The 19,974-nt window shown below is 33.3% G+C and overlaps 1 protein-coding gene across 4 annotated transcripts in view; it reads right to left on the reverse strand.

Moving 5' to 3' along the window:
* The window catches only part of Dap160 (dynamin associated protein 160), a 213,683-nt gene that overhangs the window by 59,595 nt on the left and 134,114 nt on the right, over window positions 1–19,974 (reverse strand). For all 4 annotated transcript variants that reach the window (XM_081768609.1, XM_081768600.1, XM_081768593.1 and 1 more), the window contains one exon: window positions 6,367–6,458. In XM_081768609.1, coding sequence (XP_081624735.1) covers window positions 6,367–6,458 — 92 coding nt within the window. The remainder of the gene's footprint in view (window positions 1–6,366; window positions 6,459–19,974) is intronic.

The following is a 19,974-nucleotide window of genomic DNA, read 5'->3' on the forward strand; positions in this document are numbered from 1 at the left end:
TTATAATTACAAAAAAGTCTTTATAATTACTATAATGCTAATTACTAGCGCTACATCTACAACTTCTTCTCTTAATGATACGATATTTTTTTATCTATACACTTTATTGCTAAGTGGTAGATGAATTTTCTTGTAGAAATCTCTGCATTACGTTACATGAATAATAAAATTTAACGGTTTTTTCGAACACTATATGCTTCTGGTCATTGCGAGATCGTTCTACAATTAAAGCTTAATAGCAGATCTGTTTAATTAAAACATAAATATTGCAATGAAATATTATCTTGTATTTACACAAACAAAATGTTTCATTCCAGTTGTTCTATGATTTAGAAAATATTACATTCAGAGATCAAGGCTTGTTTTATTGGTATCTGTTATATATATATTAGGCAAATTAATGCTATATGTGTCTCCGTATATCCTCACGTTATGCAAAGATTCTTCTTGCATATAACAACAAAATTTCTTAAATTGGAATGTACTATGTGTACTTATCTATATTTGTAATAGACTGGTTACTACCTCGAAGGCGTTATCACCGTTAAAAAAAAAAAAAAAAAAAAAAAAAAAAAAAAACACACACAAGAAAGAATTGTTTTCCTAATGTCATGAACTTCGTAAATTTTACAGATGCAACATCTCAGTACTTGCGTTGAAAAGTGCATATCTTAAAGATAGTTCTTTTAGCTATTTACATCTGATACTTTTTAAAGGAAATTTTTACCGTCAGGACTTTCTATTTTAGATATGTAGAATTAGGACAAGGAAGCGTGAGATATGAGTAGAGTCATCTTTTTACTGTACCTAATTAAAGTGCCCGATTTAAAATTTTGACCATTTCCGATTATCGGAATGAAGGAAAGGACAAACTTATCAGAAGTTGATTTGAAATGATTTTGAAGCAATTCAGTCTCAAGGTAATTAATTCATTTATGTTATGCGGTAAATAATTTATTCGTACACATTCCACAATTTTCCGGACTTAAAGTCACGTATCTCCTTCTTGTGTGTACTTGTGCAGAGAAATGTTGTATTGATTTCCCTGACTTTTCCTGTATTTCCATAATTGGGTAAGTAAATTTTCCCTGATTTGCGAACACTATCACTTATGGTTAGATTTTCATTTTTTTTAAAATCGTCCTCCATTATCCCCATAACCGTCCAATACTGTCCTTTTTATTTTTTAACATATGCTTATTTTCTTATTGTAAATATTGATTATAAGTCAAACTTCTTATATTTGAAACACAATAAAACACTAATGCCAAACTATAATTATATTGTACGGTTCCATTCCCGCACACTCTTATAACCACGTGATTTTACTACGAACACGTGTTATTACGCTCAAACATAAATAATAGAAGACGACAGAAAAAGACTACCAGAAAGTTACGAAGAGGAACCGGAAAGTCTACGAAGTAAACTGACTCTCTCCTCACGGACTTCCCTAAAAGAGGAGGCCTATAAAGAAGACCTCAAGAGGAGAAATCGATCGGTTGACAGTTGATCAATCACTACCAACATCTTTCTCCTGGGGCCGCTATGGGCTATGGAGAGCTTCTTTAAAACCCATCTCCTGAGGATGCTATGAGCATGTGATCATGTGGCCATATAACATAAAAAGTCTATCAGGATCTACTGTAATATGCCCGAATATTTAATTAAATGCGGCATGTTAAATAACATCTACGGTGCGCCCTCCGTCATGTCGCCGTTAGATCTATTGTTACTCTCCTCAGCTCTAAATGTCTGCCTTCCGGCAGGAAAATAGCACTACTGACGTATTTAAAAAGAAGAGAAAAGTCGATAGAAAGAAAAGGGGAAAAATTATATTTCACTAACCTAAAAAATGTACCTGCAAAAGTCCAATTCCGTTAATAAAAAGAGTATCCCGAAGTGAAGTCCTTATGCTCAGTGTAAGGAACTGAAAGCCGCGCCTATCCACCATGCAATGTTTTGTTTCGTAAAGTCTAAATAATAAAGTCCAGGATTAAAACCCTTTACCTTTTATTACAAAATTCAAGTCTTACAAAGTTTCTTTGTAAATCTAAAATATATTTTCAGAGTTAAAAATAAGTCCTTGGCACACATAAGTGGTCTCGGAAAAAAGTTCAGTTTTTCTTTAGGTAGTGTAAATGACTCCTTCGCTCAGTGCAACATTACTAGTAGGTGATTACAGGATGTCTTCTTTGCTTATAGAACCTCAGGAGACAATTAAAGGATTTCTCCGTAGCTCATGACAGCGTCAGGAGATGGGTTTTAAAAGAGTTCTCCGTAGCCCATAGCGCCTCAGGAGAAAGATGTTCGTAGGTGATTAATCAGCTGTTACTTAATAGATTACTCCTCTTAAGGTCTTCCTTCGTAGGTCTCTTCTTGTAAGAGAGTCCATGATGAGAGGAGGGTCGGCTTACTTCGCAGATTTTACGATTTCTCTTCGTGACTTCCTGGTAGTCTCTTTCCGTCGTCTGCTATTGTTTAAGTTCGAGCGTAACATGTGTTCGTAGTAAAACTTTGTGGTTATAGTGTATGGGGGAATGGAACCTTAGTTAAAAATTGCACTAATGATGTATTTAAAAAGAAGAGAAAAGTAGATAGAAAGAAAAAGAGGAAAAAATGATATTTCACTAACCTAAAAAATGTACCTGCAAAAGTCTAATTCCGTTAATAAAAAGAACGTCCCGAAGCGAGTTTAACACCTTTCGGCGCTCCTCAAGCTTCTTTATTTCAAAGGTAATTTTCTTTTCAGTCTTTTTCTTATCTTCTTTTTGAATGTCTTGATTCTTTGAGGTGTTCTCTATATCTTCTGTAGAGATTCTTTTTGGGTACGTGGATAGCGTAAGCGCTTTGGCACGGGAGACCTGGGTTTGATTCCCAATGGGAGCTCATGTGGTTCGGATCCTACGTTAAACAGTGTGTCCACGTTTCAAACAGCCTCGCTGCTGAAAGGAATACTAAACTGAAATCAAATAAAATATCTGACTTTCGGCATATTTTGAAGCATTTCCCTGACTTTCAAGGTCAGTGTGAAACCTGCTGTGCTCACAAGTGATGAGGTAGAATCAATCTAAGCCACATTGACATTATCAAGGCTAGTCTGCCAATATTTACAGTACGTGTTTCGAAACAGGAAAAAAGTACTAAGGACAATGCGTAGATTGCAGGATAGATTATTTTACTTTTGAAATCCATACTCCCTGCTTGTGCTTTGTGGACAAGAGAGCTGTTATGAAGCACGCACTTGCCAATGATTTGTCACGGCGTTTTTTGTTAATAGCATCCCAAATGCAGGATTGTTGTCTACGAAAAGAAATTCTGGTTCCATTGCACTCAGCCAATCTCACGGATCAACATATTATTACAGAATCATGTCCTTGTAAATCTAGTTAGTCAAAGTACTCCGAAAAAAACATGAGAAGGAAGGTATTTAACTACGAGCATAAAAGCGCTTTACACTAGAATATCACCGCCCACAACTGATTCCTTTTAATGATGTTTCTATTGGTTATATCACATACAATGTGCATGCTAGTCTATGTCATGAGTCACTCTGGAGAAAGTAGATTCTCATTTCAGAATATCACAAATATATTCGTCTCCCTACTGCACGCTGAACTGGTTTTCCCATGTGTTGCAATTTTAAAGAAATGCAGGGGATCGGCCTTCGGAATTAACCCATACTCACACAATCGTCTGGCACAGTATAGCGGAATATGTTTGCGTCTAAAGCTGCTACAAGATTTCTTGCCAGTCCCTCTGCTGACTAAGAGGAATGTCGTCATAAGACAACTCTCATCTATAGCTATAGTACTACACTTTCATGCCGACGTGTACTGCGTCAAGTTATAGTTCAGTGCTGCTGGAACCTCCACCAGAGCCTTGAAACTACACTACGTGGAACTCCTGTAAGTCCTGTACCGTCTTTGATGCATTTGAGCCCGCTTAAGTGGGTCAATGATCTGTCTTTGCTGAAAACTAAGATATATTTGATGAGCAAAATTTCTTTTGTAGACACCATGTAAGCTGGAATACAAAATGTATGGTCTCCAGAACAGGTACAACGCCTACTACTCTTCTGGTCTCAGACTTGGCACTCATAGCACCATCACAAGTCTGCCGGCAGAGCCAACAGATGTGGAATTATGTATGCTCAATCAATTCCAGTGAAACAACGGATGCAATGCAAGATTTCACAAGATATCTTTGATCTTTACTTAATGATTGTATGTATGTGAAAAGACTTCCTCCTTATTGTCCGATGTCCTGTTTGGTATTTTAAGTCTTGAGGATGAGCAAAATTACATGAGGAGGAGCTCGAAATACATATTAGTGCTTTTACTTAACTTTGAGAAAATGGGAAAATAAGTCTACATTCTGATTTTTCGTTTCCTTTCCAATACTCATTCTAGTATTACAAAAATAATTCTTTACCGACATTAATTTAAGCATGCTTCAAATGAATACGAATTAAATTTATTTTCATTCTGAGCTCTGCAAATTAATTACATATTTTTAGACAAGCCTGTTTAACAAGTGCAAATTTTCTTAACGATAAGACAATATTCTTAACACACGGTGAAACTTGACCTTTGTCACGCCTATTATCGTTGCTGTGTTAAAGCTGTTTACAACACCTTCAGACAGATGATAATTTTCCGTAATATTTTTCTAAGGTAAAATTAGAAGTGGGCTCGTTACTTAACTGAACTAACTTACTCCGTTCAAGGTTGATTTTAGTAATTTTCGAGACACACGGGTTTTGTGAACACAATGCTCCTTAAGTATTCGTACCTTATTATGCTACATAAAACTTCTCCTCCTTTCGCAACAAGTTTTTCCAAAACAAGGTATTAAGTAGCTCTAAAGATCCATGAACGCAAAAAGTGAGTAATTTTAGAGTTGAGTGCACTGTGAAAGTATTTTGAAAAAAAAAAACGGTGAAACTTAAAAACGAGTTCTAAGATTTAATCTTTAAAAATGAAAATTAAATGAAATCTTTGAGTTTTACGTCCCACGATCATGCCGGCTAGGCTAAAAGGAGACGGTGATGAGAAATGAATGAAATGGTGGAATGAAGAAAGTGGGAGGAAACGGGAGAACCCCAAGAAAACCCACGCACACGGTGTTTGTTCACCAAAGTTCACTTGGCAGGAGCAGTTTGACCCCGGTACCCCATGCACCAGACGTGAACGCTCTACCACTAAGCCACCGCGGCCCCATTTAATCTTTAAGCCGTCTACTCGAATGAAACACATCCGGTCATTTTCAGATGTTAATTTGTTTTAAGAAATTCGATAAATATTTCGAATGCCCTTACTCTGATATTCCGATTTTTTTTTTTTTTTTTTTTTCTGGAGAACATTCTTTGTCTCTGTGGGAACTTTATTAACAGAAGTTAAAATATTAAAATTTTAAACTCAGTTTCAATACTGAATTCGACTCTGTTTAGACAGTTTCATAACGATTATATAACGTATATTGATTCTTTTCATTTTATTATCAATCTAAATAGTGATAGTACTAAAGTAAATATCTAATAACCTAAGTAGGAATCTTCATCACTCTAAACGGGGTTCTTTTCAATACAAATACTACTGGGTTTCATTATTCTCCCTCCCATCTATATAAATATGAGGCATTTTGTTTGAGATTGCAAAATGAAAAACGATTGAACCGTTTAAAATTATTAAATATATATATATTATATATATATATATATATATATAGTTATATATAGTTTTATATATATATATATATATATATATATATATATATATAGTTATCACCTACCTCGACTGGGTTTTCATCATGTCACTTTGATTAAAATGCAATCCTAATAGGGGTATGGGGGAGGGTTAAAATTTATGAAAAAATTTAGTATTTCAAGAGTCCCTCAGCTTCATTATAAAAAAACTAGCGGATACGTATTCTCGTATCCTAGAACTTTTGAAAATTCCCTTTTTAAGAAAGGAAAGGGACATTTTCAATAGATTTTCGCCACATTGAAAGCGACGTTGTCTGTTGCTTGTGATCGCATCACGGAAAAAGCTAAACAGTTTGAAATGAATTTGGAAGCATAGTTAAGCTGGATTTTTACCATGTCACTCTGATTAAAGGGTATATCTGAAGCAGGAAAGAGGGTTAAAATTTTATGGCAAATATGGTAGCTTATGGGTTCTTATCATTACACTTTCATTGAAATGCGTATCCTAAAGGAGAAAGGGGTCGAAATATTTTTCTTAATACCTATTCTGCCCATGCGAAGAACTGGCATTTCAACTAGTTTTTAAATCCATTTACTGCTTTACATCGGGATTACTATGCATATCAAAACAAACCTGATAACTGTTGACAGATACTTACATCGTTCACAACTGACATGTCTTCTATGTATTTTTGTTCTGTGGAGATCAGTTCCTGTATATAATCCTGTCTCTTCTTTTCCATGGATGATACTATATATTAAATAAAAATGCCCGCATTACTAATCTATGTTATTTGAAAGAACGAATCAAGTTATAAATAAAACAAAAATGAAATACAATTGGCCTTAATATTAACAAAAAATTTAAAAGCATTCCTTCTTGTTAAAAACAACAGCCACAGTTTTTTTAAAAAAAAAATTATTATTATTTAAAATTTTAATTTCATTTTATTCTGTGATACGCGATTTTTACTTTACGTTCCTGTAGATCACAGAGTTTATGAAGAAAGGTTGTGTTGTATCCAATGTTATACACAGTCTGTCTACTAAGTTTTGAGGTTAGCAACAACGCTACGTGATGGCGGAGTAAATGTGAAGTAATTAGTGTAACATCTGAGGAACGAGCTGTGAAGAGTTCGTTGTTTTGCTAAGTAATAGTGCTTCAAAGGAGACGCTGAGTGGTGTGTTGTCAAAAACACGAAAACAAAACGAAGAGGCAATACAATTTTGCATCAAACTTGGTAAAATTACGGCAGAAACGGTGGAATGATTAATAATGAATACGGAGATGAAGTTCTTTCCTGAGCCAATGTTTTCAGGTAACATGCTCAGTGCCATGATGGTTTCGAGGAAGTTATTCCATGTCAAATTAACATACAGTTTCGTATCTATCCTTACAGATCGCAGTAATATTTTATATTCTAATCGCTATCATCAGTGTGTGTGTGTGTGTATCAAGCGGAAAATTCAAGTTAATTTGTGAACCAGTTTCGAAATTACAGACCCCAAAAGTTCTCAAAATTTACAAAAATTGCGTGACATTTGTTCGACTGGCATTTGTGACTGACCCAAAGCCCTAGGACGTTTGTTAAGCTTATGAAGAGAGCTTTCATTTTAAAGCTTATGAAACGAGCTTTCAAATGGTATACATATAGAATTAAAAAAAAAAAAATCAAAATTTTGAATTTGATTTTTTTCAAAAAGCCATACTCCATAAATTTTCAAACAAAATAATTAAATAATATTCGGACTGTCACGGGATCCGGTTTCTGTTCGTATCTGGAAGTTCAAGTTTCTTTGGATGCTGCTTACCACATAGTTCGGAGGGAAGGCAAAGGGTATAGTCGCCCTGTTGGAGGTTACAGGATTTACCATACACAGTACAGCCACTGCACAAATCCTCAAATCCAGAGAATATCTAGTTTCCTAGCATATGCGAAAGGCGAAGATGGGGTAACTGAACATAGAAACGACATTTTCACTTCATTTATCTCTAAAATATACACCAGCCATCACCTGTTTTTGTAGATACCAGTTACATATCCATTATGTATACCACTGCCAGCTTGTCATCGAATTTGGTGAATGTCTGTCTTAATGAATTTTGGCAATATGAAAATAACTAATGGTCTGTAGAACCCAGAGATTCAATGCCTCATCCACAAACGCTCTCCATTGGCTTCTGTCCGTAACCAACTGGATTCAGTTTCTACTTTGAATACGAAAATATCTTGAAAAAAGTTTAGTGAGTATCTGAAGCTGTAGGAATGAACGCGTGAAATTTGTGTGTCACAGGAATTGTTAGTATTTTGTTCAAGTATTTGCAGGAATGTTGCTGACTCGGTGAACTCTTCTTCACTGACAAATATAAAATGCATTTCAGTAAAATTTGCCACTCCTCAGTGAAAAGCTGCCGGAGTGGAGTTCGTATTATCATAAGAATGCTATAGACATGCTCGGGTTGCCAACTTCCTGACTATACCACCAACCCATTACAAGGCTTCTATCCATAATGTATCGCAGTAAAATGCCATTCGGCCTCTGTGCCAAAATCAGCTTTATGAAAACCTAAGTTTACTTTACTTTTACTTTAAACTTTACGACGTTTAAAAAGTTGTTTCACTGAACATCCATCAGAATAGTAGTATACCTTTTTCGGTCTAAACTAGTTTCTCAAGAAAACAGTAAGTTTCTGCTGGAAACAGTACATGCCCAGTGTTGTCCCCAAACTAAAACTCCGCAGATACACAGTTCGAATATATATAAAACAGTTTTCTTAAAAAGCCATATTTTAAAAATTTATATATATACTAGCTGAACCTGCGCTTTTTACAAAGCGCATCATTCATATATGAGCATGAATCTCCTTGTTATTCCTCGCATCTGTATATGTCTCTTTGCAGACACAAGTGAAAGAAGTCTTGTTAAAAATCGGCAAACGATACCGTAAAGAGGAGATTTTTTTCGATTACTTTTTCAATATCTCGTACTGTTTGCAAGATTTGAGCCTGCTTCCGGTTGGAGTTTTTAAATTCATGTATGATCTGTGTGTGTTTTTTTTCTTCTTCTTGCATGTAGTATGTAATAAGCAAATACATAAACTAAGTAACTCTATGGCCTATGGAACCCGAAGGTTCAATGCCGCGTTCACAAAAGCTGTCCATTGACTTCTATCCTTAGCCAATTGGATCCAGTTTCTACTTTGTATTCCTATTTCTGCGAGATCCATCTTAATATTGTCTTCCCATCTGCGCCTACGTCTTCCTAATGGTTAATTTCCGGCTGGTCTTCCAGTTAAGATTTTGAAAGCGTTCGTTCTTTCTTCCATCCTGGCTACATGACCTACCCACCTGAGCCTCCTAGATTTGATGACCCTAACAAAGTTGGATAAACCATATAAATTATGTAGTTCCTCGTTATGAGGATTCCGCCGTTCCCTATTCCCGTTTCTCTTGGGTCCGAATATTCGTCTCAGAATCTTGTTCTCAAATACTTTCAATCTATGTTCTTCGTTCCGAGTAAGAGACCATATTTCGCAACCATACAGAACAACAGACATGATTATCGTTTTATACATTTTAAAATAAGCGAATACATTACACATACAATCAATTATAATGTCATATGGTGTTCATTGGGCAAAACACTCCAAACAATAAAGATTCAACTTAGACTGGAGAAATGGTTATCCTTCATTTTTCATTATAATTTGGTCATGAAACATACACCTGAGAAATATGCAGCCCCTAGATACAATTATATGGTGTTGGAATCTATAATAGGTAGGTTATGATGCTTTAGTTTTTTTTTTCTTTTTTTAATTTCAACACTTCCAGTGTACCCGTAAAAATGTAATAAATAATGGCCTTTTTTTAAATATTGAGTTAGAACTGGACAATCTACACCAAATTTGCAATCGATCAATGAAAACGCCATCTTTCTAGAGCCTGTAGTTTCCGAGATCTCACTGTCGAAAGGATTTGCCACAAACATATAAACGTCCACAAACGTATAGTTTAAAAAACTCCAGAGATTGCAGCACAATTCATTTCCATTTATTTCGGAGAAGGCTTATTAAAATGCAAAGGCTTTGAAAAATAATTTAAAAGGATAAACTTTGAGAAAAAGATCTCGAAGTAATTTATTTAAAGTATACCTTTTTAAAAATATTTGTCTTTGTTATAAACGTGAAATCACAAATAACCGTTAAATCAAAGGTTTGAAAGCTGAAGTTATAGGTTGGAGCTTAGTTGCTCTTAATTGCTATTGCAGCATTTTAATAGATGGATATATATATATATATATATATATAAAGTTTAAAGTATGACTTTAAGGAAATCGAATTCAAAATTTTGATTTTTTAAAAAATCCATAGTGTTATATACCATCTGAAAGCTGTTTTCATAAGCTTTGAAATAACAACCATCAACATCTTAGGTCCTGTAGATCAGTCACAATGCCAATGGAAGAAATGTCAATCATATAATTTTTGGTTAATTTTACTAATTTTGGGTGCCCGTAATTTCGAAACCAGTTCACATATCAACTTGGAATATCAGTTTGTCATTTTTCAGTCGTACCGAGAACTGTACCAAATCTAATCAAAATCTGGCACGGTAAGGCACAATCTGTTCGAAAATTATCTTAATTTAACATAGAATGGCTCGAGGATGTTATGAACAATTCTAGGAGAGGGTGGCGGACAACTATTCCAACTGTGGAACAAATCAAATATGAGACAGAAATATCTTGAAAATCGCTGCCAGTTATTAAGGATGATAGCTGAGGACCTGAACATTGGAAAAGATACTGTTAGAAAAGTTGTGGAACAGGATTTTTAGAAAAGAAAACTTTGTGTTCGATTTGTGCCACATACACTAACTGACGAGCAAAAAGAGTGGCGAGTTTCTGAGATTCGTGAGTTGGTGAAAATGACATGGATCCGGACTGGTTCAAAAAGATCACAACTGGTCATAAGTCACTGTTTCACGCGTACGAACCTTCTACAAAGCGCCAATCAGCAGGTTGGATCGGTAAAGGTTCTTCGCAGCACACCTCCAGAAGTCACGCGTGAAGACGATGTTGGTGGTGTTCTTCGACTGAAGAGGTATTGTTCAGAAATAATTCATAGCGGAGTGTCACACCATCACAACAGAAGTTTACACACAGACTTCAACATGTGAGAACGAAAGTTCTTTATTTGCATGACCGGTTCCCCCTCCAATGACAACGCGCCTTTTCACAAGGTAATTCTTGTTGAGCAGTTTTTGGCAAAGAAACAAGCTGTCTGCATCAATTACCTCTTTATCCTCCCGACCTAATCCTAGCATACTTCTTAACGTTCCCCAAGATTAAATCCAAATTGAAAGGGCAAAGGTTTGACTCCATTTCTGATATCCAGCAGATAATTACCAGTGAACTGAACAGCCACACAATAAGACTTCCAGAAGGGGATCTTAAAGTGCTGTATCGAAAGAAGAAGGAAGTATATGAATGTTGGATGTATATTCTGTCTTTTCATTTATTTGTTTGTTATGCCACCAGTATTGAAACTTAGTACATGACTGTGTATTATGGAGAAGCTGTGTGTGTTTAAATTAAGAAAAAACTCGCACTTTTCATAAGTACTTTGTATGTGACTGTCTACTAATATGAAGCTATGTTTTGTAGAAAACATAATATTCATTGTAACACAATATAACAAGTATATTATATTTTCATAAAGCTATTATATGCTTTTATTTATCTTCCTTATTTACAATCTTTAAAATCCACAAAATAATGACAAAATTTACGAAGTGTTATTAAGTATATTACAATTAATGGCAGATCAAATAATGTGCTCGAGAATTAGTTGAGATTTCAACGTAGAAAAATCCGGAACTGAATACTACGTAAGTAATGGTTTTCATAGCAATTTAAACGTGAGAAAAGATGGCCACTTACTTTATTCGTAGCGAGAACTGATTCTTTCAAAGGGCAACCATCAAATGCTTAGAAAAGCTTTATCTCTTTAATGTCAAGGTACAGAGAAATTATTGGAATGGAAATACTGACATACCATGTACGCAGAAAATTAAAATCTTTAAATCTGTTTCCATTTATAATTATCTCAAAATAATAGCACCAGAAATGTAGAGATAACTGAAAATTTTAAGATTAAACTAATTATGTTTATGTATTTTGTGATACACTAAATTAAAGGTTCTTAGATTATGAACTGGTACAAGAAAGAAAAAAAAAAAAAAAATACAGAATATACTTTTAACTGAAAGTAAAAAATCACTATTACATCAGTAAGTAAAAGAAACTGTTTTCAGTAACTCAATATAAGACGACGCGAACACAGTAATTGAATAAAAAATATCCAACGCTCTACATTTTGTTAAATGTATCTTATTTAACACACAGCACAGTGACTACGATTTATTTCTACGAAGAACTCTACTTACCTTACAGTAGCTGCTATAAAAAAAGTATCAGACAGAAAAAACAAACAAACAAATGCATCCTAAAGTGAAAATAGAGCATACTTTCACTACTATCCTACTTCTACAAGTAAACTTTATTTGTATCGCTTTGCTTACAACAAAATGACAAATAAATGCACTAAGTTCTATACAAAAAATAAACTCTTGAAAGAAAAGTATAACTACAAATGGTGTAAGATTTAACACGAATCATACCAGAACAAAGAAGGTGTCTTGTCGCAGATGAACCCCCGACTTGGTTTCTTATATTCCATTTACAATAAATTCAACACGTATTGGACTTCTATGATGTGGGTTTTCTTAGCTATCAATGCAAAATGAAATCAGAATAGTAACTAGACTTATTTTCAATATGGATGCAAAGTCGCACATTTCTATTAAATTAAGATTTGTTGTTATTTATACTTTCAGTGGAAAATTTCGTACTTCCTGGCCTACAGGCTGTAGGATAAGGGCCAGTAAAACAGATTCTTGAGCTCCGTCATGGTTAAGCGGTTAGCGTACGCGTCTGTGATGTAGGAGACCCGGGTTCGATTCCCGGCGGGAGCTCAGATGGTTCAGATTCCACATGAAGCTGTAGGTCCACGTCTCATACAGTCTCGTTGCTAAAAGAGATGCTAAACCCAAAATCAAGATCACACTGATTCTTATTAGTCAATCTATAGACATCCATCCCCCATTACTTATCTCGTAAATATCACCGCTCTAATCGGAAAATGAACCTGGAGTTATGTGCGTCAAAGGTAAGCTTGCAAAGTATTCGACTTCACAAAAACACAAGATCGCTATTATATTAACAATTATGTAACACTTGTCTTAAGAATTCACCAAAATCTTACCAATAAACGGGGCAACTTAAAGGAAAACTTTACATATTAACGTTTTAAAAATATAAGTTTGCTTCATAATCATTCAATGAAAAATCCTGATTCTCATCTCATAGAGGAAAACCACTACTGATCAATTCTCTTACACTAATTTGATGACACATTCAATTTGTCAAAACCATTAGACATGGCGCTCTTCAACAATTTCACATTTTCAAGAATATAGTGATAGCATTTGCTCATTTTTCAATTTTGTGGAAGTGTATATTTCGTTTTAATTACAAGAAGCCGAAGTAAAAAAAGACCTTAGTAAGAATAATTTGCAACCTTCAACTACAGTGGTGTAACACATTCTTCATCTGAACAGTATTGTTAAGAGTATAAGATGGAATTGTTCCGTCATGATACGCGATATAAGTTTGCAATAGGAATTTCAAAGTTGCAGGAAGGCAAGATGACTTGTTGAAACTGTACAGAGTTTTAAAAAAATAAACACGCATTTAAAGCGAGGCTTAACATTTTATATATTCAAAACTAATTTGAACTAATCGTTGCCAGTATTTTTTTGCTATCTACGAATACTGTGTGGTTCTGCTGGTTAAAGCCTTAGTTTCCTTCGAAGCTGATTATTTACGCGAAAAATTTCGCCTGAGAAAAGACTTTTTTTTTCCGAACTACAAGCTCCTTGTTTGTTAAGTTCTTGCAATTTAGCATCTGTAACTGATTCGTTTGCCTCGAGTGTTAGGTAACCTAGAAATTATCACGAACAAATTGAGTTGGTGTCATTTTTCTAATTCTTTATTCTTTGATGGTTTCTTTCTTTAATTTCAGTGCACATGTCACACAATTCTGCAAATTAATCAAGTTTGAGCTCAAAAAGCTAGAACTCCTTACATTCTCAAAGAAGCTCTCAGCAACTAGTGCGATTTATTTGTGCCTGATCTAGAAACTACTCATAGTGATTTGTGATTGTTCTTTACGTTCTTACGACAAGGCTTAGTCTTTACACTTAATCCAGAATATGCTCTTACCACAGTGCTAAAATGCAATTGCCGATTCTGCAAACAAATATGCTGTTACAATATTTTAAAGATTTCTCTGTCATTCAGTGTTATAGCTTACTTATCCTCATGTTCAATGTAACTAAATACATTAATTATTATTTTTCTCTCTCTCTCTTCATATCATTGAATAATTATTTTTTTACTGCGAAACTTTTTGAGTGAAGAACTGAATTATGATTTTTTTTTTTAAATAATCCTTTTGTTATTATGGTTGAATACGACATTTATAGTTGGGTATTTAGTATCCTGGTTATAATCAAATTAACATATTGGTCATAATGAAAAAGACAAAAGAAAAAAAGACTGGTGTTATGCACGAATTATTTTAAATTTATTTTCAATACACAAATGTATTTACTCTCATACTTCTTGTTCTTCAGCACTCGGTTAATAATTTTCTCTCTATACAAATACAACTGAGAACAGAAGTTTTAATACATATTTAACTGAAACAAATCATAAATTATATTCTGATATACATAAATTCAGATCTTCAGAAAACAATTAACACTTTTTAAAATAAACATTTCATTCACTTCGTTTCAAAACAGTAAGCTAATTATTATGTTATACTAAGAAAATAAAAACATTTACTGTTTGAAGGGAAAAATAATTACAGGAGCTTTTCAAACAGAGTTTACTGTATATCTGGCTTAGAATTCATTTTGTTCTGTTTAAGTTCCAATGTCTCTGTAAATAACCAATTGTCTATTTCTTAGAAGAGAAAACCTAATTGCACTGAACTGAAAATAAGATGATAACGAGAATATAAAAGATCGCGAATTTATTTATTTATATTATTAGACATATCTGATAAACGCATTACGGACATTACTTCCAAACACAGTGGGAAACGGAATATGGGTTTAAGGAATAGCAAAACATAGTAAGCACTATACACTGCAACTGTTTTAAAATATTATAGCCTATTTAAATACTTTTAACAATTTAGAAAAGTTCAGTGCTATATACTTAGGCAGTTTTACTTGCTTCCAATTCTCACATTTAAAGATTTCTTGCCTTTTTATCCCCTTTAAATCGAGTAAGTAATATTAGTCGCCACCATGCATCCTTCTCCATCTTCTGCCATTTAATTTCACAATAATTAACCAGTATTTCACAGTGTTATTCTTGTTTTATTTCAAAATCATCGAATCAATAGTTTTATATTATATATATATCCTGCGACAAACAACATAATAAGTTCTCTTCGTATAGCTTTTTCCAAATACATACATTAATTCAACTTTCGCAACCTCCTATTTACACTTCAGTAGACACATTCGGAACAGAAATTCTGTATTCAGCAATATACAAGCATCAACATCTTCGACCTAAAATTACTTAGTTATATAATGTTTCTAAACACCTTACTGGGTCGTTTAAGTACAATAGCATTAGATCTTCTACAAATTACTTCATTATTATTCCTTGCTTTAGTGTTTAATATTGAATTACCTGTGCAATGTGCCAGCTAACTGTATATACGTATACATATTTGATCACAAAGCATTATGCGGTTATATAACAATGTCCTGAAGTCATCAGAAGCAGCATGAAATTTTTATCACATTCTACTCTGATAAGATGTCAAAAATCTTACAGATGTTTCAACGCTCACTAACTTTCATGGTAATTTCAAGATAATTGTAAATACTATTCAGAATACAACAAATCAAATGGGAACAAAAGGTGAACAAAATGCACGCAAAAAGAACAAATTATAATGTTCAACTGCACATAAGGATGACTGATAGGATCTACATAAGGGTCTACACGTATCTAAAACTGTTCTCTCAAACAAGACACAGAAACGTAAAAACAAAAACCATTTTGTAGTCCATGTGTCGTGTGTTTATTGCATTGTTTTCGTATATAGGAGACAAAATCACTGAATCTAATGATCTGTCGAGATACAGGGTAGGGGAAACACGTTCCTTCCACCTGTTTCAGTTATGAGTCATTAATTGCTTTCTTGACCATGTCATACTTAGAAGCATCATTGAGAAAATGTATGAATATACACGAGTATAATTTTGAAGCTTATAACTGTTAATAACAGCGAGATTTTAATTATCAAATGTCAAAATTCATTAATTATTGCTACAATATTACGAGAGTATCATGTTCCTTGCATTGCACTGGATATCTTTAAAAAAAAGTAACAAGCTGAAAGGAGTATACAAATTATTATTTACATTAAATATTAATCAAAATATTGGAACAGATTATTCACTGTATATTAACTACAAATTAATTAATTTTATAGACTACATTCACTGCAAACAAAACCATATTTTAACAGTTGTAAAATTATCTATTTAATTTTTATTATCTAACTCCTGGACTTATTGAACACTTACGGTAAGTTTTGCGAAGGATTCTTCAATAATGTAATTAGTATTATTCAGGCTGTACAAGATTCACAGAATGATAGAAACTCTCAGATCGTTGAGCACATAAATTAAAAAAGAAAAATCTTCAAGTTTCAAATTATGAGATTTCAGTAATACACATACACAGCTGCTGACTAGTGCGTATATTACGCTCCAATGATAGCTACTTGATGAATTATTTCTCTATACCCTAAACGAAGCACTAGGCAAAATATTAGCGCTAGATTCTGTTTAGAACCCGATTCAAAAACACCATATCTTACAAGTAGTCCCGAGATTATGAACATGTCCTGATCTTACATCTGTCTTTAAATCGAATTTATGTGTAGGTTGAAAGTTATATACGAAGCATATGTAAGTCTCAAATATTTGATAGTATATAGTGTATCTCTCTTATGTATAAGAATATTAAAGGAATATTTTATAATGCTTATGTGGGAAAAGAATTAGCTGAATTTAATACAATAAGATTGAAGCAGTTTAGTTTTAACTAACAGTTGTATGTAAGACATGTTTAACTTCTTATAGTATGCTTCACAAACTTTTAAAGCGGTGATAAAAGATACTTAATCTCCTTACTATTACATTGCTTTATCAACGCAAACAGGTCTGTGTATTATAATAAAAAGAAACAAGTTCGGAAACAAAAATTACATGGAAGTCTAAGTGTTGAAAGTGGTATCCTTTTACGGTAATTTGGTATGGAGAGAATTTTAAATGCAAACAAAAATTTAGAATATCAGCGATTACAGTATTAGAACTGGTTTGGTGGTTAGTTTGTATCTTCATATCCTCTGACTTATGAATAGCTTGATACAAAGGCTGAAATCATGTCACATAGGTTATACAGACAAACATGGTTGTTATTTTACTTAATAACTACTCTCTCTCTCTTCACAGGTTTCATTTCCTTTTATCTTAGTGCGATAGATTCAGGTTCAACTACCCAAGGGGACATACATATTAATACTATTTGTTACATGTAGAATTAAACTGAAACTAAACTCCCTGAAATTATAGTACACGCACAGTTGTGGCCGACCACGTAGCTTTTTTCTAAAACTGTAGACGTACTTTCTTTACTCATTGCATACAAAAGACGTTTATCTCAATCAAACACAAATCTTTACAGATGATTCAAACTTCGATGCGCTTTACCTTATGTTTCATTTATTCAGTGTAATCATTAGAAAGAAATGCACCACATAGATACATGATTTACTACGATTCTAGAATTATTTGTATTCTTAAGATTCTTGAAACCTTCTTCCATATAACACAAAGAATTCGCTTAGTTCTACCCTTTATCAACAGACGAAAACAATCTGAACTTACAGCATCATAATTTATTTCATTTGCTGGTCTGTTAATTGATTAACTGATATAATATTATACCGTACCTCAATTTCCATTACAACTCTATGATCCAATAAAACTTAATAATGCTCATCTGAATCTGTATGGACCACATTATTCGTTCTTTAGGATGACTATCCTCATACTTTGCACACAATATGAAGGATCTTTATATAATATATACGTTTTAATTCGAAATCAGCCTTGCGTATTGTTTATCAACGTATGGTGTATTTCTTACGAGCTTTTCGCTTACAAAGCTTTGTAAATGAATTTAATCACACCTTTCTCCTTTTGAACAATGTATCAAGCAAAAATAAAATGTATTGCTGTTAGACAGAATCCCACCTACTAAGGAAGCTGTTCTCACAAGGAAAGCTGTTTGCCAGAAACAACATCAGTCTTATTATATATATTTAAACGTGTATCGATTGTTTTAATAAGCAATGGAAGGGAAAGAAACACATACACATTAAGTACACTCTTTTCAACAGTAAAAAAAATTTAAAATAACTTGCATCTATGTATGTATCATAGCTTCGAAGATATTTCTCCCTTTTCCAAATATTTTCCATTTGGATCTTACTACTAAACAGAAACTTCATACAATAAATGCAATTATTATCCGAGTTTTTCCTTGCGGCTACATGGTTAGGGTTCAGGTTCAATCCTCGGTAGGAACTCATGTGGTTTGAATTCCACGTTAAGCTGTAGGTCCACGTCTCATATAACGTGAGTGCGAAATCAACCAACCAATTACCATCACAGTGGAAACAGTACAAGTTTTCAGAAATAAATTAGAACTGGATACAATATAGTGTAAGAAACTAGCACGAAATTTACGGTGGTAATTTAGTGCACTGAAAAATTTAGCTTAAAATATCTGATTGTCTAAAGAATGTTGTAAATTTTTAGTTATTAGTAAATGAAACAAGTTTCAGATGTTAGCAACGTAATACCACGAAATATATTAAGGAAAGCAGAAGCAAGACTGAAAACACTAGAAAAATTTACAAGATAATTTACTGAAAATTTTGGCATCTATTTTTTGACCGACTCACTGATACTGACAGAAGAACAGTTAAATATATATATATATATATATATATATATATATATATATATATTTGTTTATTCTAAGCAACTAAAGAAAATGGAAAAGGGAGGATTCTCTCCCAGCCCGCTTCACTTGTATGCTCTTATAAATATTCATATCCGATGAACTACAGGTTATTAATCAGCAAAATCAAGATGGATATCTTAATATTATGCATGCATTTTTTAATGATTTAACTGATGTACTCTTATCATCCATAGTTACAAACTTAATAACCCACAACGTATAATTAATGTGTGCTTCGTTTAGGAGGAACTTTCTTCTCTTGAGTTTCTATACTAATAACGAAAGTACTACCTTCTGAAAAAAGTCATGGGTTGAAAATTAAAGCTATTTAACTGCAATATATTAACATATCCAATGATATGCATAGCAGTGATCACATTGCCAAACATATTTCATACATATCATTCAAATTGTAAAGTTTCTCACAATAGAAAAATGCTTTTAAGAAACAAAATCTAACAAACAACCAACCAAAAAACATCATTTGTAGAACATTATTATTTCAGTACTTCATTTCACATATACTTCTCTTTTTTTCTTCTTAAAAAAAGTATAGAACTGCCATCCACAACAAATAAAACAGATTCAACATGGTAGTGGCATTGACATATATATATATATATTTATATAGCTCATATTAACAAGTAAGGAGATTTTTCTCAACCTCCGCCAACAAACTAAACTAAATAAAAAAATCTTGTGCTCATGAAGTGCATTAGCACAGAGACCCTCTACCATGATGCTTTTGTATCTTATTAACATATTCTAATGATAAATTTGCTTATTCTTTCACATATAATACGCATACACACAAACACACATATACATACACATTCATACATATTATATATATATATAATGCATACATGTATAATTTGTCTTCAGAAATCATAGAAGAAACTTTTCTTTTTAATGTTTACCTTTCTCTTTGCATATTAATTCAGATATCCTTATTATCCTATTTTGTTGTAACACTGTACATACGTCGTGTAATAGCAACACACTTATTC

The sequence above is a fragment of the Thermobia domestica genome, chromosome 1 (assembly GCF_964235325.1).
Source record: "Thermobia domestica chromosome 1, izTheDome1.hap1.1, whole genome shotgun sequence".
NCBI classification, from domain to species: domain Eukaryota; kingdom Metazoa; phylum Arthropoda; class Insecta; order Zygentoma; family Lepismatidae; genus Thermobia; species Thermobia domestica.